The 22,273-nt window shown below is 40.2% G+C and overlaps 1 protein-coding gene across 10 annotated transcripts in view; it reads left to right on the top strand.

Annotated features, from left to right (window-relative positions):
- The window catches only part of LDAH (lipid droplet associated hydrolase), a 186,414-nt gene that overhangs the window by 125,612 nt on the left and 38,529 nt on the right, over nt 1-22,273 (top strand). For 5 of the 10 annotated variants that reach the window (XM_077812470.1, XM_077812471.1, XM_077812469.1 and 2 more), the window contains 2 exons: nt 6,360-6,600; nt 21,407-21,446. In XM_077812470.1, coding sequence (XP_077668596.1) covers nt 6,360-6,600; nt 21,407-21,446 — 281 coding nt within the window. The remainder of the gene's footprint in view (nt 1-6,359; nt 6,601-21,406; nt 21,447-22,273) is intronic. The other 5 variants (XM_077812477.1, XM_077812478.1, XM_077812472.1 and 2 more) reach the window with 1 other exon arrangement.

Genomic DNA, 22,273 nt, shown 5'->3' on the forward strand with positions numbered 1-22,273 from the left:
CCCTTCTTTATATATGTATAAAAACACACACACACACGTACAATTTTTACCTGGGTGACTGAATTTGCCACCTAAATAAGTGGCCTGATTTTAGATGAGCTGAGCATCCCTAGTTCCCATTGGCTCCCATGGGACGTGTGGGGAATGTGCACCTCTGAAGACCATGTCACTTGTTTTGGTGCCTAAAGTTAAGTGGCACTCAAGTTTTAAAACACTGGTGTTAACCTATCAGTAGTGCAACTTACCCCTCTGTTTAAAAAAAAAAATCAACCTCAACTTCTGATCTCCTCACCAGACCTCTAGAAATTGTAGAAACATCAGTAAAATAAGCCCTTGCATGTGCATGCATGTATGATACTAACCCAGCTAGTGTAACTGTAGTGTAATTGCAACACCAAGCAGGGTATTATTGACCTCGCCTAGTTTACACTGTAATAAAACTAGAGTGCCTTGTTTTCACTGTGGTTTTTATCTCAGGATAGCTCATGCATGTTAGATACCCAAAAGTAAAAAATACACCTTCTTTAGCACTGAAGACAAGCCCAGAGTCTGTCTGTTTCTCTCTCTCGACCAAAAACCTTTTAGATAAAATTCTGTCAGTAAGGAAACTCCATAAAACATTTTGGCTTAGTGAAATGAAAGTTCCAACCAGCTCTATTTATTTTTTAAGTTGGCATCATCCCTGGTAATTTTTGAAGCTGTTTGCACTTTACCCTCTCCCAGGTAGATTGTACTGTTTGCATTTTACTCTCTCGGAAAGTCAAGCTACAGAAATAGAGAAGCATGTTTTTGTTTATACGTAGTTTACAGGCAGGATCAGTTTTCATTGTTTTAGACCAGTACCCAAACGCTGAGGATAGCAATTTATACTGAATGATCACATGAAGCCAGTTGTACCATTCAAAGTCAGGCATTTATAGACCCTGCCTGAAAAAAACCCTTGAAATTAACCTGTCTGTGTGATATCAAAAAGAGATTTACTGTTCTCTGCCCTGAGGAGTCACTCTTGCCCTTACATATCTAGTTTCCCTATAATCTGTTTTATAAAATCTCCTATTGACCATGTGTCTGAGCTCAGGGATTACATTGTGACCGATAGCATCACTGTACTCACTCTCTATCACACACCTGTATTCACATTATTGTAATACTCTTTGTGCAAAACATGCCTCGTGAGGTATCATTTAAAATGAATAACTCACTGATCATCAATATCCTTGCATAATGTATGTACGATATGTGTATTAAGAGTTATGAACATAAGCTGAAATGATAACTAAAAAGTGTTTACCAGACAATTGGGAAGGGGGGTAAACCGGTTTCCCAAAGACAAAAGACAAGCTGATGCCTCTAGCCCAGTGGTTCCCAAACTTTAACAGCCTGTGAACTCCTTTCACTAAAATGTCAAGTCTCACAAACCCCCTCCTAAAAATGAATATTTTCAGGGATTTTCTCCTTTACCTGAGTATAAATTATAAAAGCAGTGATCTTGGAAATATAAAATTTGTTTTATGACATGCTTATTACACACTATTATTAATCATTACAGTATTTTTATTACATTATGAGAATGGCAGCAGTCTTCCAAGATCTCACTTTCATAGCTTGTACTGTATCACTTTGAATAAGCCTGTTATAAGACAAGGCTCCTATGTTTCATCAAGGAGTATCAGATGTGAAACAGCATGAAGCTATTTAAGAAGCCAAATCAAAGAGTTCCTCCTACACAAGCATTCAGGTCTTGAGCAGTCCGGGCAAACAACGCAGGTTACAGCAAAACTTAAACTTGTTCTTCATGATAATTTTAAAAACAGTACTAGCTGCCTACTTAATTTTAAAAACCACAAAAAATATCCACCTCCCTTTCCATTTCTTATAAGAAGTCTTGAAGTTTAAATCTCCTCAGTGTGATAGATATGCTTGCTTTGATATGCTTAGCTCTTGGAAGTCCAGGGGCTTCAGGCTTCTGGCCCCATGCTGCCCGGGGTCCCAAGGGACACCTCTGTCCGCCATTAGGGAATTTTTTCCTGAGAACACCCTGTAACGTTTCACGAACCCCCAAGGGTTCACAAATCCCAGTTTGGGAACCACTGCTCTAGCCTGGTGCCATCAAAGTTGATTGGCAATAACCTGTCAAGTGTCCATTCTTTGGCAACAAAGCTGGGCAGGAACAGATTGTTCTGCATTCTAGCAAACAACATGGAACCTCTTTCACCACAAGACTCCATGTCTCTGTCCTCACAGCTGGAATGAACTTTATTTAGGGGTAAACCCCAGGAAAATGCATTTCAAAAGGGTGAGTGGACTATAAAACTGAAGGGGCAAAAACACCCCAATCTCTCACTCTGACTCACTGACCTGAGAAGATAAAGGAACCAGCCCTTTGACTTTGGGGGCAAATCCTGACCTCAGAATTTGGTCAGCCGTATTGTATTGCTGGGAACCTGTGGTAAGGATTTTACCTTGAACCAAGTCTAGCTTGTTAAAGTGCTTTGTAGTAGCTAAAACTTATTTTTATTTCTCTTGTTACTCTTTCTGACTTTAATATCTGATACTTGAATTCACTTAACATCCTATCTTCTTTTGTTAATAAACTTGTTTCATATTTTAATCTAAACCAATCCTGTGTTGTGTTTAAACTGAACTGTTTGGGAACTCCAGTTAAAGTAGCAAGCTGTTGAATATTGACCCTTTAGAGAGACAACAGACCTTTAATATCTGAACAGCCCAGAAGAAGGCTGGATAGTGAAGAACACATATTTTTGGAGAAAATTCGGGACTGGGGGTGTGTTGTGGCCACCCTGTAAGTAGTAACCCAGGCTGGTGGAAGTAAGAGTATGACTGGAGTGTTGCTAACAGGTTCTGGGGTCAGAACTGCTGGGCCAGGACTGTAGCTATACACAGACACTCAGGGTGTGACCAGCATGCAGTCTGGCTGTTTGTGAGTGTCCCAGCTTGGGATATACCACAGCAAAGCATTATCAGGCACCCAGGGTTACAGGACAGGTGGTAACACAACCTCTCACTGGTCTGGATTGCTTCCTGGAATGTGACATACATGTACTTGAAAAGCTATGAACTGATAGTATTAAACACCAGATCTCATAGGCAGTGGCAGTAGAAACCTCCCCACACTTCCCTGCTAATGTCAATCTGTTTTGGAGGGACATATGGTGAAATATAATCAGGTTCTATGCCAGTTCATTCCTTGGCCTCCCAGTTCATGCTACCAGCAAGGTTGCCAGTTGCTTCTATTAGTGATATGCACACCACTCAATTAGGAACTGGACTAGGAAATCAGTCCATTTCATATATACCATGAAAGAGCTGACAGATGGCAAAAACTTGCAGTTGCTATCAAGATTTATATTGGACACCAGAAGGTGAAAGGATCTGCATCCTATTACCAATCCGTTGAACCATCCAGGTCTTTGAGCCTTAGCTATTTAAGTGAGAAGTTGATGGTGAACGCATACAGCAGGCTGGCTGGGAGCAAAACCAGATAGAAAAATCTGTATTTAAAATTTCACATAACTTACTTTTAATTTGCAAGTGCATGTGTCATTTCTAGTGTTGAAACAGTGCACCTTCACAGGATCTTTCAACAGAGGACCATAAAACACTTTATATTTTATTATCATGACACTCCAATAAAGTGTGAGAGTATAATGACCGTTTTACATATAGGCAAACAGAGGCATGAAGGGTTAAGTGACTTGACCAAGGAGATTCACAGAGTCACCAGCAGAGTCTAGAATAGAACATAGGAGTCCTGAATGTTTGTCCCCTGCTCTAACCACTAGACTTACTGCCTATTTATGTAATAATATTTTCTGTGTGTCTTGGTTGATTTGGTACCATGAGAAATCTGTTTCCCAAAGTATGCAGAATGATTTCCTTACACTGAGAGACAAGTTAACCTATATGCTTTAGTTAATACTGATAATAGTAATTATAATACTTAGCACTTATACAGTGCTTTATATCGTCAAAATGCCTGGTTGACATTTAAAAGCTGGCTCTGTAAGTTTTAGTTATTTTAGTAGCATAAAAAGTATTTATATCTTTTCTTCTTAGTAGATTCTACTTGTGTAAATGTAGTATTCTGTATATAGTGTGAGATGTGTTCTTGACACTTTAAAATATCATAAGCACGGTAGATATTAGATATTTGCATTCTGATTAGTTGCAGTAAGTATACATTCAAAATAAAGGTAAATGTATACTCCAATGCAGATTCTGCATGGAACAGAAGCAGCATATTACTCCTATGAATATTTGTACCAACACAATAAGAATTTAAATCATCATTTATATTTTTGTCATTTTTATCCTCATGTTATCTGCAAGTAAGTTAAAATTGAACTGTGCCTTTAAACAAATCTGGGATTCTGGATGCTAGCAGAGAGCTAATGAACAGTTGATGAGTGGTTGAGAAATACATATATTTTAAAGCTCTCTTTATATTATGTGCAGAACACACACAAAAAGAAAAAGAAATGTGCCCTTAAATACCTCATAGCTCCATCTTTTAAACTTGATACAGTACAATTTTTTAAATATATATATATATATCAGTAGCAGCACAGTACAGGAGAGAAAGGGACATAACTGCTTTCTAGGTTTTTCCTTCTCTTGTGTCTAAGCTTTAGCAACTTCTCTCAAAGCAGCTAATCCTGTATCTATAAACTGTAATGGCATAGGATTAATGTGTGGCTGAGAACATGGGTCAAATCTGCTTTAGATCACAAGAGTTTGAGTTCAGCGCCTAGCTGAAATATCACAAAACTACCACATAATTTAGTACAAGTTGCATTCCTATACGCCAGCTGTTGGTTGCCTTTAATAAAAAGAGGCCCAGGATTGATTTTTCACTGAGACTATATTTTCCTTTGTCTGAAATCAAGGTAGTCTCAGCTGAAAAAGTGTAGGGAGTCTTAAAATGTTTGTGCCTTCGACATAAATAACCCTTTCAAAGTCCTATCTTAAATATAGTATAGAAAATATATTGTAGGCTATTACTGGCATTTTCCATATTTCTTTTGTTACCTTATAAGGCCCTGATCCTGCAAGTTACTCTGCATGGCTGGACCATCAAGCCATAACTGAAGTCAGTGGGTCTCCACGTAGGCTAGGCATCCGCCCTTACAGAGCAGTTTGCAGGATCTAGGTCTAATAGACTGGGAAGATAATTAATTTAAAAGCAAAATCCCAGCCTAAATCATACAATATGTGGAATAATTAAAAGAATCCTTGGAAAGCTGGACAGTCTGATAACTGGGCAGAAGTAACTGTTTGCCTCTTCTGCATTTATGCAGAGTATGTTGTGAAACACAGCAAGTCTCCCATAATTACCTAGCACTTTAATGGCCATAACATCTTTGTCTTAGTCTGCCTTGTTCATACTACTACCAGCTATTGCAACTGTGTATCTTTACAGGTATTTCCTAAATGAAAGCTTATGTGATAGTCCAAAGCACTTGTAGAGGGAGTAACATCTCATAATAGATTTCTATCATATATTCTCTAAGAATATTTGTACAATCTCCTCAATAAAATAGAATTTAAAAATAGGCATAAGTTAAATGTTTCCACTTAATGGTTGGTTCATATTGTTTTTTCTCTTTAGTTTGAGATCAGAGTGTTTTCAGTCCCTATGAGCTCAAATCACCATGCAGCTTAAAGATACATATGTTACAGTACAATATTGTGGCCTGTATTATGCAACATTCTTCAGTGGAGTCCTGGGCCATGACCATGGCTGTTAGGTGCTATTTATTGGTAAAACTAATAAATAACTATAATAATCTTGTTTTAACTGTAGTCATAGCCCCACTTTACTATGGTTTGATCAACCTTTCTGTAGTTGCACTACCCACTGAAAAGACCATGATGTGATAGCTATGATTTTGAAAAATCAGTTCTCTCCCATAGGAAACAATCAAATAAAATTATGAGAATAAAAAACCTGCATAGACACACAAAAAAAGACTTTTCCTGTGTACTGCCCTCTTGTGGTATCACCGTCATCTCTACGTAACAATTGACTACATTCAAAGCATTGGGCACTCGCTTCTAAATTGTACTTCGAGCCCGATCTGGCACCATGCTGAGTACCTCCAAGTCCCACTAAAGTCAATGGGAGTTGAGACCTCTCAGTATCTTGCAGAATCAGGCCCTTATTTGCTCCCTCCAAAAAAACTGGCATTTCATGTAGCACATAAATATCTTTGCAAGTTAATAGTGCATCTGACAAACTTCACTTTACTTAAAAATAAGCCTCATTAAAAAAAAAAATCTCTCTTCCAGAATTTGATACGGTGCTTAGAGGACTTTCCTGACAGTCTCTTTCTGTACAGGTTCTCCGCTCTGTGCTGCTGTTTCCAACAATAGAGCGCATGGCTCAGTCCCCGCAAGGCAAGCTCCTGACACCTGTGCTGTGCAAGCTTCGGTACATTCTGTACATGCCAGTCTACCTGCTGTCATTTCTCCCGGAAAGAGTCAAAACTTCCATGGTGCGGTTTGTGCTGCGAGGATTGAAATGTCCTGATGAAGCTTCAATAGTTACCTCCCTAAATCTCTTCAGTGTGGATTGTGTTGGTGAGCAGAATATTTTTTTTACTATATCTACTTTTTATCCAACTGCTTCAACAAACCTAGCATGCTGTATAGGGCATCAAATGAACTTGATGTTAAAACAGGAACAAATCTCTGAACAAATTTTAAAGAGAGGCACGATTTGTATGTGTCCTGAAGTCCTTTTCTCTTCTCAAGTTAAGAATTCTGGACAGGATACAGGGAAATTTGAAGCTGGTCATAAAACAGTGCTCTGAATTGATCCATAAAATGATCCACAATATTTGGAGTTTTAAGGACCTTTTCAGAACCGGGGAGTGAATGAAGTGGTTGGATGTCTTGAAAAATTATTTTCTTAAACGGAGACTGTTAGGTTAAACATTATATTTTCCCCAAAATATATTTTAAAAGAATATCTTTACCTGTACTATTAACACCATACATTATTAAAAAGAATGCATTTTAAAATATAATTTACTTTACACCTTTTGAGTTTTTGTTTACTTTTTTCACTTCACGCAGTTTGGACAATGAAAATTTGGACATTTGACACTGATGGTCAATTTTTTTCTTTCTGGCTGTAATTAACATTACAAAGTCCTTAACGGGGTGCTATTAAATGCAGAAAAGAAAATCCTGCTGACATTTACACACATAAGTAACTTTACACCCATGAGGAATTTCTTTGATGCTTTACACATATGAATTTTAAAATTCTCCAAAGAAAGATAGAAAATCAAAATTCTTCATATGTTGTGGCATACTATAAAATAAAATAAAATGCATATATAAACTTTATACATCTTCTATGGACAAAAGCAGATTTCAGGTAGGGAATTATTCACCCAAATTCTGCTGAGAATTCCAAAATGAAAATCAAAGCATATTGTGGTGTTTCCCACATTATTTCAATACATTAACGCTTGAAAACACTTTGATATAGAAGCTGACATGCGGTGATCAAAAGAAGTGAATTCTGATTTTTTATAGTAATCTTTTAGAGACATTCTTATCTGACACCTAGACTTCCCAGTGTGGCCTGCCTTCTAAGAGATTGTTTAGACCCCAGTGCTGCAAAGAGCTGTACCAGGATAGACCGAGTCCCACTGCAGTGCAACTCTGTGCAGGTGGAAGAGTCTGCACTCGATCATCATTCGCAGGATCACGGCCTTAGATCGTAAAGTGTTTGGACAGGGAATGTCTTTGTTGTCTGTTCTGGACAGTGCTGAATGCATTGTCCTCAACAACAAATTGTAATATATAGTCCCAAGTAAGCAGTTAAATAAATCAAGTTATAGGGGAATGGGAGTACTTGGAACCTCACAGAATTAGGCTCAGAGTTACTAAACATTGTTCTCTAGGTAAGGGGCATGTCATCTTTTACAGGAGTTATTATCAACATAGGAAGTAAATATAAGGTCACAGTATATTTTTGTGTTCCTTCCCTCAGTACTCCAGCAGTGGCAAGAACTCAATTCTAGGATGCGAACATCTCTGTATTACAGTAGTTTATATCGTGCTAAGTGCACTAGTTGCTTTAATTTATCTAACATCTTCCCATGCAAAGAGACGATTTAGATATAAGCAGCCAAGGATGTCCAACCTTATAGCTTTAAGACATGCTCGTCAGCTGGTGTAAAATTGGTGTTACTCCATTCACTTTATTGATTTAAACCAGCTGTGGGTGTGGTCCTCTGAAGGCAGTCTTGCAAGCCCTTACGTAAGTGGGTCTTACTCATGTGACTGTTCAGTGGGCTGCATCACGCCATCCGTTTTTAAGCAGAATTCCCCATTGATTTCAGCAGTTTGGAAACTGATGGCACTATGTGGCCCACTGACTTCAAAGGAACTACATGCATAGGTTACCGCTACCCGAACAAGTTCGGTTTTACAGGATCAAACCTGTAGGTCTTTTTTGTAGGTTCACAAGCAGGAAAGAAAAAAGGACCATAGCTTGGTCATCAGTTCAGCAAAAAAAATATTTAGCTCAGCAATCTGGCCTATTTAAATCCTGTTGTATGTACCTACTCATCTGTAAACTAGTGTAGCATATGAAGCTGTCATAAATGTTGTTCTGATCAACTCCCCTGTCCTTTTAATAGCTATTAAATATGATTCAAAAATGTTCTGAAAATGAATTTGTTTCTCCTCTCCAGGAAGTTTGTGTCGACTCATTAAAAATACACATATTACCTTTGGCACATACATCTGTTGAATTACTGCAATTGCAATAAAAGCTATGATTAAGGGCAAGAAAAAATGGTAAAAGTTTCCTTAAAAGTAATGTGTCCATTAAAACAAACTAACCTGCCAGGGATTTGTTACCACATCCAAAGCTTAGTCACAACAATGTGTTTTCTCTCCGCTGAAAGGAAATGAGATTTATAAAACTTAATTATAACAAGACTTTGAGTTCCGATCCTGTTTTCACTAACGTCAAGAGTAAATCTCCTTTCAGAGGGAGCAGAAAGAGGTCCTTAATGAGGAGAGTCAACCAAAAAGAGGAGTATATGAAGACAGGAAGATTGCGTTTCTTTTTGCCCACCCCACTACTGATTGAAAATGTATTTGCTTCTACATGTGATCTAAAACAACACGTTGTTGCTGTTGTTGTTACTATTTATTTATTTATTATTTAGGAACCCCACTCAAAGATCAGGACCCCATTGTGTTAGGCATTGTATTGACAAATAGGGATAACAAAACGATAGTCCCTGCCCCAGGGCGCTTACAATGTACGTGCAGACAGGAGGCAGCAAGAGGACAAACAGACAAATGGGCAGAGGGAGGGTGGGAGAACAAGATAACAAAATAATGTACCTATAAAGATGCAATCTACAATCCTGAAAGCAGTTTGCTAAAGACTGACTCCAAATAATCAGAGACTTACAATGAAGTATTTTTGAGGAAAGGCATTTGAAGTGAAAATGTTATAAACTGCAAACTCATTTTAGGATTTGGAACCAAGTGTTTCAGACCTGCACTAATGAAGAGACAGAAAAAATGTTACAGTACTAAGTATGGGACTTTATTGGCCTTGCCATTATCTGAAACATAGACAATCATTAGGTTAGCAAGTAAAAATTAATTTGTAAATTCTCCTATCTAATAAAAATAATGATAATATAAAACTTGCCTTGTTCTTCAGTACTGGAACATTTATGTCACTTTAATGTTTTGAAATCTGAAAACATTTCTTCTGTGACATGGAAGTATGGGGTTTATGGTGACAGTAAACCACTCTATCTACATGGGACAGGATTTATTGTCCACTAGTTTGACTGGCAAACTTCCTCCATTTGTTTCTGTAAAATTTCCACAAAAGCACAGACATTACATAATGGATAAACACTGCAAGGCTTTTTAGAGAGGCAGGCTTGTAGGTCAGAGGTTAACGTCTGGATGACAGCAAAGATACAGATAAGCACAATAGGAAGAAAAACCTCCAAATGGCCCATATGCCCGGTCATCCTTTGTGATCTTGAACCTGTGACTTCTCTTGAGGAATCTCCCTGTTTGTTTAACCTGTTTACAGGCCAGGGGAGTAGCTAAAATCTGGGGAGGGGATAGTTTGCTTTATGGGGTTTGGAAAGGATGGGGAGGAGTGAAAAAATCATAACTGGGAAAACAGCATTTGAAATTGTTTTAAAACATCATAAAAATGAAGAGTGGAGACAATAATCCTCCTTTCACTATATTCTAGAGGGCTGTGAGAGGATATAAAATGACATCGAAATATGTTGAGCCACAGAATTTAGATCCAAATCAAAACTTCTCCGAAGTTTGGAGCTTTCTGGATCCAGGATTTGGGTTTGGCTCATTAGAAGGTAAAATTTGTCAAAAGTGTTGTAGGGCTTGGCTACACTTATATTTTATAGCGCTCTAACTTGCTGGCTGGCTGAGGGGGGTGAAAAATCACCCCCCTGAGTGCAGCACGTCAGTGCGCTTTAAAGCGCTAGTGTAGACAGTATCCAAGCCCTGGGAGCCGCGCTCCCAGCGCTCGGAGCTAATCCCCTCGTGGAGGTGGATGAACAGGAGCGCTGGGAGAGCTCTCTCCCAGCGCTCAAGCGCGACCACGCTCGCACTTCAAAGCGCTCCCACAGGAGCGCTCCTGTGACAGCACTTTGAAGTTTCCAGTGTAGCCATGCCCTTAGGCACTTGAAGGTAGTTAGGCAATTAGGTCATTTTGAGAATTTTACCCCTGGGGGCAATTGGGACGTTTGAGTCTGGATCTGGGAAAGTTTGGGAATGCTCAGATCCCAGGTTTTGTTTTTGATCCATCTCTCTCTTTAAAACCAAGAGACATTAAATAATGGCATATTATCTACAGATGGTTCATTTTGTTGCATTCAGCAGAAAACAACATGTTGTGATTATTTGGGAAAGCTTTACCTTTATTGCCAGTTAGGAAAGCAGAACATTTAGTGGTTAGAGAGGATTAGCTGTCAGGACTCCTGGGTTCTAACTGCAGCTTTGCCACTGACTTGCTGTCTTATCTGAAGGAGTCATTTCCCCTCTCTGCCTCAGTTTCCTTATATATAAAATGGGAAGCTTCCTTGCTGATAATGTTGGAGCACTTTGAAATTAAAACATTACAGAAGTGCTAATTGTATGACAGCATCCAGTTCAGCCTACCACACAAGAGCATTGTGAAAACTATTCAAAACGATTTAACACCCACCTTCCCCAGACCTTTTATTAATTTTAAATGTTTTAGAAAGTATATTAGGCCGTTCATTTACAAGTCTGTCATTTTACGTGATGAAATACAAATACTTTCCCCTTCAATTCTCAATGACAGTTTTCAGACTCAGGAACCTAAAATTAGGCACCTAAATTATATTACTTTTAAGCTTTACCTTTGCTTTAAAATGAAGACAGTAGCATTTACAGAATGTATTTGCTTGCATTGAAATGACAGTCTTAACTCCTAAAAGGTTACGGGCAAAATCATTAGCTTGTAAATGGGCACCGCTACACTGAAGTGCACTGATCTGCCCGTAACAGTCTGGAAACTAAAATCCTCTGTACAGTTACAAGGGTGTTGCCTGCAGTGTTCTGCTAATGCCTTTCACCTTGATTCAAGGAAATAGTTTTCCTGTGATGATGGTGGTGGTGGTGGTGGTGATGGTGTTATTATTCATTACATTAGGGCCTAGAGCCCCGATCACGATCAAGGTCTGATTGTGCTAGGCTCTGTACAGACACATAATAAGAAACCATCCTGGCCACAAACAGACAAGACAAAGAATAAGGAGGGGAATCAGAAGCACAGAGAAGTACAGTGAGTCACCCAAGGTCACACAGCAGGGCAGTTTCTTCGGATAATACTGTAAGCCTTAAATAACCCATTCCAGTATTATAATGGAGAAACCTTTCCAAAATTTGCATTTGCCTTGATAGCTAGAGATTCTGAATTTTAAAGGTAAAATTTAGTTGCAAGTCAAGTCAGTGAAATCAGCATCTTGCCTGCATGATTAGAAAGTTACATCTGTATAGCATGAACCAGATTATTACAGCTGTACAGTGGGAACCAGTGTGGCCATGGAGAGAGGTCTCCTCCCTCTTTCCCTTCCATCCTAGTGCACTCACGCAAGTGCTAGCCACCGTGGCAACCCTCAGGCTTCTCTAAGGGCAGGTCTACACTTACGATGGTGTGTAGAGTACAGACACTGCACATCCAGCTAGCGTAGGGAAAGGCCCTGGTAGAGGGGAGGCAATTAGGGAAAGGCTCTGGCAGTGGGGACCTGCCAGTCTTTCACTGCTGTGTGTAGCACACACCACAGTGTGGACGCAGCCTGCCTTTTGCTTCTGTATATAGCTACATGTACTCTGCATGCCACAGATCTTACTGTAGTGTTGGAGCTGATGCTAGACAAAGTGGCACAGCATCTGATCTCCCTCTCTTCTTACCTTCTGACTAATGGGAGTTAGGAAAGAACTTTCCTTAGGAGCAGGTTATTCCATACCTGCCTACTGCAAGGTGTCTTAAACTTTTCCCCTAAATCTGCTGCTACCGAATACTGTCAAGAGACAGGACACTGGACTAGGTGGTCCACTGGGCTCACCCAGAATGGCAAATCCTATTCTCCTTTGCTCCTGCAGTCACAGAGCTTCCACCAGCCCTTCTGTGCTACCACAGCTGAGTCTCATACAGCATGACATTTTAAATTATTATTGTAATATGTATTTTTGCGAGGCACTTAAGAGAGTGTTTCCTTACCTGTGGAAATACGGTAATATTTTATCACCTGCCTTCCAGGAAAAGGGGCCAAAGAATAACAGCCTTTCATATTTTCATGCTTCCTCTGCTACTGTTTATTTTCCTGTGCGATGCCTGACTAAAATGTTTGCTTAATGTTGTCAGACAACTCACCTTCCCAAGACAGCACTTAAACACGGACGGAAAAATCCCACATCTGCTTTATTCTCTCTGTGAGTGAACTAAAGTTTCCCCAATTTAGGAATAGGATGCTCATATTAAATTATTGGAGGAAGGTGAATGACTTTTATATATTTACAGTCCTATTTATTTTTTTAAGTCACTCTGCTTTCTAAATGTACCCCACTTCCAAAAGAAAGAGAGATAAAAGTTTAACAAGGGCATTTTATTACTTGTAAAAGCTTTTATTTTCCAACAGATGTCCTGTGCATATATATATATATAAAATACTGTCAGTTTTATTCCCATCATAAATATTACTCATAGGTCTTGAATGTTTTGAGAATGGGCCTGTTGATAATGTCCAAGAAGTACACAGCACAGTTTGGGATTTGTTTGGGGGTTTGTGTATTCACCCTTGCTTGGGTGTCATCCCTGGGAGCTGAGTTAATTTGACAAACTTGTGATGAGTCAGGCGATACATTGCTAACAGACTGGAAGTGGGAGAAGAAAAACCTGCAGCATGGAGGTGGTGTTGAAAATAGGTATCTGCTGGTTAAATGCTAGCAGCTGTGGTCACTTTGTATGTTAGACAGTAGCAGTAGTGACAGTCATCTGCATAGTGGGGCTTTGTTCATTTTGAACCTGACCCAAAGCCCACTGAATTCAGTGGAGAAACTCGCATTGATTTCAACAGGCTTTGGAACAGGCCTTTTCCTGTGCCTCTCTCTCAGTTCCACGAGGGTACGTCTAGAATAGAGTTTGTGGTCATGTTGTAACTTGAGTTAATTAATTGGCAATTAACTTGATTTAGATAATGGCTTTGTAACAGCTTTAGGTAACGGCTTTGACAGTAGACACTCCACAAATGTTTTCTCCAGGGCACAAACATGTACCGCTTATTTTAGGGTAAAATGGTTCCAACAAAGCTAACAACACTCAGGGGTAAACCACAAAGGCCTGTGTCCTGGAGTAAACATTTGTGGAAGTATCTAGATGAGCATTTATAAAGGCGCTACCTTACTCGAGTTAAATACTGGTTAATTGCAACAGGTCCCCAGATTCTAGTCTAGATGTACCTCTAGTGACACGTTAAAAGAGTATTTAAGCCAGCCTTGCCATATGTCATGAGTATAGTTTTGGAAGGGTGATTTCAGTTACTGCTAATTGCAACAATCAGGTGAACAGGTATTCGAAGACAGCAGTACCAAGCCGTCACTAGAATTGTGTTGTATGTAAGGCAATCGGGGGTGGGGGTTCAACGCTACAGAACATGGGAGTGAAATCAGCCCAAGCTGACTCAGGGAGGTATAGGTTCACTTTCCCATGCTAATTAAATCCACTGTGCCTGAGTGGGAATTCACCTCCTTTGAAAGCAAATGGTGGTCCAAGTGCTGCCCTCCATCATGGTTCATCATGAGGAAGGATCAACTTTAGGCCCTGATCCACAAAAGCATTGAGATTAACTTCAATGGAGCTACTCACATGCTGAAATAGTTGGCTAGAATGGGGCCTTGATTCCCATCAGAGTGCTGGCAGGAGCCTCTGCATGGAGCTGCTAAATTAGAACACACTCTGCCCATCCTACTTTGTAGCCAGCCCTACATCCTTTTGAGGTCCTTTATGTGACCTTCCTACACAGAAAGTGAGGTTGCAGTTACTTTCCACTATTAAAACCTGGACCCTCTACCAGAATTTCCATCATCAGGGCCGTCTTGCAGAGTATGCGAGAGTTTGAACTGGAGGTGAGTTTGATTGGTTAAGACTCAGATCTCTCCATCAGTTGAAGTCAATGGGAGTTGAATCCAAGTAACTCAGAGTAGGCATAAGAGCAGAGATATTTCAATTTCCGTCACACACCCCACATAGGCGGTACATGCCACAATGCACAAAGCAAATGAATTTTTTTTCTCGCTCCCTGACAAGGCATCCATTGTTTGTTAAAGCACCTGGATATAGTTGTTGAATAATGTTTTGTTTGTTGTTGCCTTCAGCCCTGCTGTGCTTTTTTCGAGTGCTCCCGGCTAACTTTCGGGTACAGTTGTGGTCTTGCTGTAACTTTAATATCGAGCAGATTGGAGAAGACGTTTATATTAAATGCAGTTATTATGCGGGTTGGGGGGGTTATTATTATTATTATTCTGCACTAATTAAACTGGTTTCATTTGAGACCCATGTGTAAACCAGCAAGGAAGCCAAAGCAAACGTTTACATCATGTAAATCTCCAAACATCAACATTTTGTTTTTACTTTTATTTTTTTCTCACATTCCTACTTCAGTCATCCCTGGTACTAAACAGTTCCTTCTGTTTGATGCTTTAAACAGTAAATTATACAAAATTTCCAAGATTGCTGTTGGCAATAATTACAGATAGAAAATATGTTTTCCCCTTAGGAAATTACACTGCTGTTTGGTATTATTATTTCTTACCACTGTGTTCTGAGCTTTTCTAAGGAATGACAGAGATTGCTTCCTTGGGAGCAAAGGATAAACTGGAAAGGAAACTAGTGTTACACTCCTCTGAAGAACCTTACAATAAGATGGGCAACTTACCAGGAAAAAATGTGACCAGATGGTAGTACATTCCCCGAGGAAAACATATTTTCAAAGGCTAAATCTACTCCTTGCAGGTCATTTCAATTTGACATGGAAACTCAACCTAAATTTGATTAATTACATTGTAATTTGGCTAATACTGTCTCAGTAGTGAGAGGACGTTTAAGAGACAGGCAAACGGTAATATGCAGATAAGCTGCAAAGTACAAATGAGTGAGGGGTCTTTTGTTTCCACCCCTTTGGAAATAATTTTCATACTTCGGACTCTAATCTTTTTTTTTCTTTCTCAGGGAAAGTGTGGCCAACAATCCAGTGCTTATGAGCAACTTGGTGTTACACAGTTATGGAATCCAGAGACAAACTGTAAACTCTTTGGGGCAGAGATTGGATTTAGCACAGTGGGGCCAGAATCCTGGTTGGTGCCTCTGCACAAACTCTGAATACAAAGAATTCATAATTACAATAAGACCCAGTCCATCTCCAAGCCATTGCAGGATTTTCCCCTTTTGTACATTTTCTAGCATATTGTTCATTCTACCTTTAAATATGCCAGATGTTGGGAAGTACACTTTCAAGAACTTAGTTATTGAAACATATTTCTTGTAGAGTTTGCAACAATCTGGTATTATGAAATGATCACGTGGTCAGTCAACCTTAGTAAGGGAGGCTAAGAACTTTTGAGAGGCTCTGCGGGCATCCCCTTTATGACATTAGACTTGAATAAGAATGTATCATTGCAGACTTCCATGTTCGTAGTACTGCCAGCACCTAGGACTATGGGGCCCTGATCGTGATTGGTGCCCTTGTACACTACTTTAATACAAAAAATAATACATATGAATGAAGGAGCTCCTCCCACCATACACAATCAATTATCCTCCACTTCATGTCAGCCCTTTCCCTCTCCCTAGTTCCTACTGGCTTCTGCAGAAGGCCGTTCAGTCAGTACTGATCACTATCTGTCTCTAAGGTGATACCATACATCTATTACTGTAGTGCCTGGGAGCCCCAGTTATGGGCCAGGACCCCATTGTGCTAAGCGATGTACAAACTGTGCTAAGCTGCAGAGAACAGCTGCTAAACATCAAGAAGTGATCATATTGACCCAATAGGTTTAGACCCAGAAAACTAGGTCTAGCCACTCTTGTAAATCTTTACCTGGTGGGATAGAAACTATATTATTTCCCCCTACCCACCCAAGTTGGGTCTCTTGTAACTCCATAGACTGGCCCAGGAAAGACGGGGACTCTCATTTTGTCTAGGTTGGTGGAACATACAATGCCTCACAAGATATTGCTGACAAATTAGTTCAGAGTGGATTGGTCATGGATGAATGTAAATTTCTCATGCTGACTGGTACAGCATTGAGTTGCTAGGAACAGGGAAATTGCCAGACTGGATCAGACCAAGGGTCCATCTAGTCGAGTATCTTGCCTTTAGCAAAGGTCAGGTGCATCTGAGGAAGCTGCAAGAAGGCCATGGAAGGCAGGTGTGGGATAATCCTCCCCTCAGCATAGATCTCAAAGGGTTTGTCTACATAGCCCGCAGTGGCGAGCCTTGGAGCCTGGGTCGGCAGACTTGGACTCACACTACGGTGCTAAAAATAGCTGTGTAGATGTTTGGGCTGGAGCTGGGACTCTGAAGCCAGAGGTGGGCTTCAGACCCTGAGTGGCCCGAGCTGTAGCGTCTACACAGCTGTCTTCAGCGCTTCGCAAGCCCACATCTGTTGAGCCAGGCTCTGAGACGCTCCCTGCATAGACATACCCTAATAGTTAGAGACTGGCTTGCGCCCTGAAGCACCGGTTTTAATATCCCTTCCAAAATTGTTGTTGCCGTTAATTACGATATCACTGGATGTTCTTGATATCCATAGAAACATCCAATCCTTTTTGAAGCTTGTTAAATTCTTGGCCTCAACAACTTCCTGTGGCAACGAGTTCTACAGTTTAATCACACATTGTGTGAAAAATATTTCCTTTGATTGGTTTTGAATTTTCCACCGTTTAATGTCATTGAACGTCCCCTTGTTTTGTGTTGGAAATGGGTTGGCAGATGATCACTAGAGTGTACTGAAGGAAGCTCTGCTAAGGCCTGGTGGTATTTCAGATCGTTATCCAGAAGTAGAGATGATACTGAAAGGGAAGGCACTGCAAATGCCAGTGAGGACAGTGACGTAATAGAAAAGGCTGGAAATGCAGGCAGCAAACAATGAAATACGATTCAGCCTGGAAAAATGCAAGCTAATAAAGTACATCTGTGGAAGAGGGAAAAAAAGCCTAAACACATATACTTAGTGGAAGGAGGCGGGTATCTGGAAAGCAGGAGTGCCAGAAGTGACTGGGAGTGATAGTGGGCAGCAATCTGACAGGAGGTTGCCATGTGATATTGTGTCAAAATACGCAATGCAAAGACACCATGTCATGGAGCAGACGAAAGACTGGAGAGTATAGCACAGGGAGCAAGAACTCTGTGTGCCAATTTCCATGGGTTGGATTGTGCCTGGCTTGGGCAGGTGTGTAAATGAGAAGGGTCGGGGATGAAGTGGCGCAAGAAGCCTTCCCTCACCTCTGCTCCTCTGCACACGTAGTGTGTCTGAACCTGTCTGGCGAGCAGTGGCACTAACCTCCCAGCAAGGAGCATGGTGGGGGGAGGGCGGTGGCCCCTTGCCCTGTGGATCTGGCCCTTGTGTGGGTGGTAGAACCGCTGCTGTGGGGGGAGTGCTGCCACGCACACCCTGAGGAGGAAGTTTGTCTGAGTCCGACAACATTTTCCCTGATGCTCCTTCTTGTACTCCCTTACCCGGCTCCTGCCAAATGCAGCCAGGAGCTCACACACACAGTTGGATCCAAAGATTGCATGTGCCCCATTAAAAACAAAAAAAACTTTCATGCATAGTGTGGGCTGTCCCCTCACTCTTGCTATTGGTTAGTACAAGCAGAAGATCAAACTAAGGAACTTCCAAGAGGAGTGGCTGAGCAGATTAGGCCTTTCCTCAAGCTTTCTTTCTGAGACACCTCCGCATTTGTGAGCAGCGTTTGCTTCCCAGGCACCAGTAAATTGCCTATCAAAGTTGCTTTATTCTCCCTCATTACTGACCTATAACATAACTTTGAGACATCTTTAATGAGCAGAATTTATAGGCTCAGTCAGTCCTGTAGGCGGGAGGATAGTCTGAGCAGAGCCAACAAGCATGAGGGGAATTAAGTGCTCTCTAGAGCGTGGGTAGCTCTGTGTATTCCCACATTTGCTGTAGCCTGAAGAACAAATGGCCATGAAGAAGGCCAGGGCTGTCTTCATGGCCGCTCATTTTTTGTTGGAAAAGGAGTCTTCATATTTATTTCCTTAATTGCTTGGTCAAAAAAGTGGAAAACAATTTTTCTTTGGATCTTCTCTATTGTTCCACTAGTGTGGCATTGCTTTGTATCTAGTTTTTATGTTACAGAAGAGCCCAGATGCTTGGGAAACTAAGAGAACACAGTATTGTTTTTACATTACTTTATTTACGTTGCTAAGTGTTTAGACAATGGGGACAAGAGCTAAAGTCATGGCATCTCAAAGTGCTATTGTTTTTTACCTAATTCAGGGCTCACGTCCATCTCAAAATGTAACCAAGTTGCACTTTTGTATTCATAAATTGGTTTGACGTGGCTAGACCACATTTGTTTAGACTTGTTTTTTCTCAACAGACATGTTTCCAACTTGCCATCCATCACCACAAGTAACACAATGTGGCTCTTCAATTTCCAACTGGAGTTTGCAATTAACTATTCCTGCTAATACAATTTTCCTGTTGCAAATCAGTAACCTAGTGGTATTTACAGATTGCAACATTCAGTCATCAAGCAAAAAGCTAGGGAATTTCAAGAAAACACGCACATTCTGTTCAAACTATGGAAGTGAAGTCAAAGGAAATCACTAAATTGCTTAAAGAACAGGAGTATTTGTGGCACCTTAGAGACTAACAAATTTATTAGAGCATAAGCTTTCGTGGACTACAGCCCACTTCATTGGATGCATAGAATGGAACACATAGTAAGAAGATATATATATATATACACACATACAGAGAAGGTGGAAGTTACCATACAAACTGTAAGAGGCTAATTAATTAAGATGAGCTATTATCAGCAGGAGAAAAAAACTTTTGTAGTGATGATCAAGATGGTCCATTTAGACAGTTGACGAGAAGGTGTGAGGATACTTAACTTAGGAAAATGGATTCAATATGTGTAATGACCCAGCTACTCCTAGTCTCTCTTCAAACCCAAGTTAATGGTATCTAGTTTGCATATTAATTCAAGCTCAGCAGTTTCTCGCTGGAGTCTGTTTTTGAAGCTTTTCTATTGCAAAATTGCCACCCTTAAGTCTTTTACTGAGTGGTTAGAGAGGGTGAAGTGTTCTCCGACCGGTTTTTGAATGTTATGATTCCTGATGTCAGATATGTCACATGTAAACTTAGCCGAGCTGAGTAGCATAGAATCATAGGATCATAGAATATCAGGGTTGGAAGGGACCTCAGGAGGTCATCTAGTCCAACCCCCTGCTCAAAGCAGGACCAATCCCCAATTAAATCATCCCAGCCAGGGCTTTGTCAAGCTTGACCTTAAAAACTTCTAAGGAAGGAGATTCTACCACCTCCCTAGGTAACGCATTCCAGTGTTTCACCACCCTCCTAGTGAAAAAGTTTTTCCTAATATCCAACCTAAACCTCCCCCACTGCAACTTGAGACCATTACTCCTTGTCCTGTCCTCTTCTACCACTGAGAATAGTCTAGAACCATCCTCTTTGGAACCATCTCTCAGGTAGTTGAAAGCAGCTATCAAATCCCCCCTCATTCTTCTCTTCTGCAGACTAAACAATCCCAGTGCCCTCAGCCTCTCCTCATAAGTCATGTGTTCGAGACCCCTAAATCATGTGTCCTGGCTGAAAACTAGTACAGGTTTTAAAGTTTTAGGGCCATATCTTCAGTGTAGCTCCATTGACTACTATAGAGCTGCACTACAGATATACCAGCAGAGGATCTGGCTCTTAAACCTGAGAAATAAATAAGGCTACTGGACTTCTCGTGCCATCAAAGCAGGGGAAATCTTTTATTTTGTACTTTACTTGCCTTACTGTATATTGGGATAAATGAGGGGAGTTTGAATTTCAGCTCAGTAGTTACAGCTCAGTAGATACAGATATTCATCTGACAATTGGTTAATTGAATCAGCATTAAATAGCCCAAAAGACTGAAAAGCTTGATTGATTTCAGTCACTGTGGTTGGTGAAAACTATTAATTTAGCCGATGGATATTAAGCCCTTGCTGTGACACTTTGGGTTAAAGAACTACCAATGATATAAAGCAGTCTTTTCTGGGTCCTTGATTTGAGTCTAATCAGTGTTCCTCTGTCACAAAACCACCGTGAATAAATCAGACACATTTTGGCACAGTTAGCCGTCTTTGCTTAGCAAAGGCCTGAGACTAAATTGACACTGATGCTTAATCACCTCTAATTCATGGAGAGAGAGTGATCCTTCCAGGTCAGGAGAAAGGTCATTGGCAGGATCATGTGGAGAAAATTTCACTGCAGTTAACTGCACTATACCTGACCTGTGAATAAACGAAGGACTTCCATTTTCACTCCTGCCGGTGCCTTCACCTTTGCAGTATGATGTATATAAAGGATATATATATCAAACTTTTTTTTTTTAAGAAAATAGACAGGATTTACCAGTTCAAAATGGCTTTACATTTTAAAAGTGAAATGTAATTTTTAATGATAACTTTATTATTAGCTTTGTGGGGGGGGCGTAATTAAAACCTAAAGTTTTGGTTCTGAATATAAAGGGACACCAACAACTGTGGCAAAGTAATAAATTTAATAAAATATATTAAAATTGTTTCAGGTACTGCTACAGCTGTCTCTGATCACTCCTGCCAATTTCTGTGAGTTTATAACTACGTTGTCCTGTTTTTAAAAATGTTTTTCGCTCTGATTGCTATGTGAAAAACCTACATAATCAGAGGAAATTGACAGAGGTCCTGATCCTGCAAAGACTGATGTATTCTTAACTTTATACTCTGTGAGTTGTCTCATTGAGGCCGGACTACTTACAGTGTGTCAAGACAAATGTGTGCGCACATTTTTGTAGGATCATGGCCTAACCGATTATGCAGAGGAAACAGTGAAGCTGGCTATGCACAAATCACTGTCATGTACACAAAATAAACAAACTGGACAAGTAGAAATATAGTTTGGGGGAGGATGTCGGAGGGATTGCTATCTTTTTTCTTTTTTAGTACTGTTGGATGTTACTTATAACAAGCGTAGGTAAAGCAAATGTCAGACATAAGTGTGTTTTTTAATTTTACAGTGCACCCCTCTTTAATGTCTGTAAAATACGTAGGGGACCAAGGGCCTCAATTTCAAAAGAGCTTACCTCCCATTTAGGCACCAAAATAAGTGGTCAGAGTTTCGAAAGAGCCTGGTATGTTTCATGTTGATCTTGTTTTGAAAAATCTGATTGTACAGGTGCCACAACGGGAGCTGCTGAGTACTTTGGTACTTTGTTTAGGTCCCTAAATCTCAGCCGAGACCTTGTCCACATGAGAAAGTTGCGCCAGTTAAACTTACATCTGTTTTTTAACCAGTTGAGTTATGCTGGTGAAACCCCTGTGTAGACACCTTTATTTCAGAGTAAAAGTGGCTTATTTCAGTTCAACTTACACCAATTTCTAATTGATTTAAGATAAACCAAACTAATCCTGAATTA

The sequence above is a fragment of the Eretmochelys imbricata genome, chromosome 3 (genome assembly GCF_965152235.1).
Source record: "Eretmochelys imbricata isolate rEreImb1 chromosome 3, rEreImb1.hap1, whole genome shotgun sequence".
In the NCBI taxonomy this organism is placed as follows: domain Eukaryota; kingdom Metazoa; phylum Chordata; order Testudines; family Cheloniidae; genus Eretmochelys; species Eretmochelys imbricata.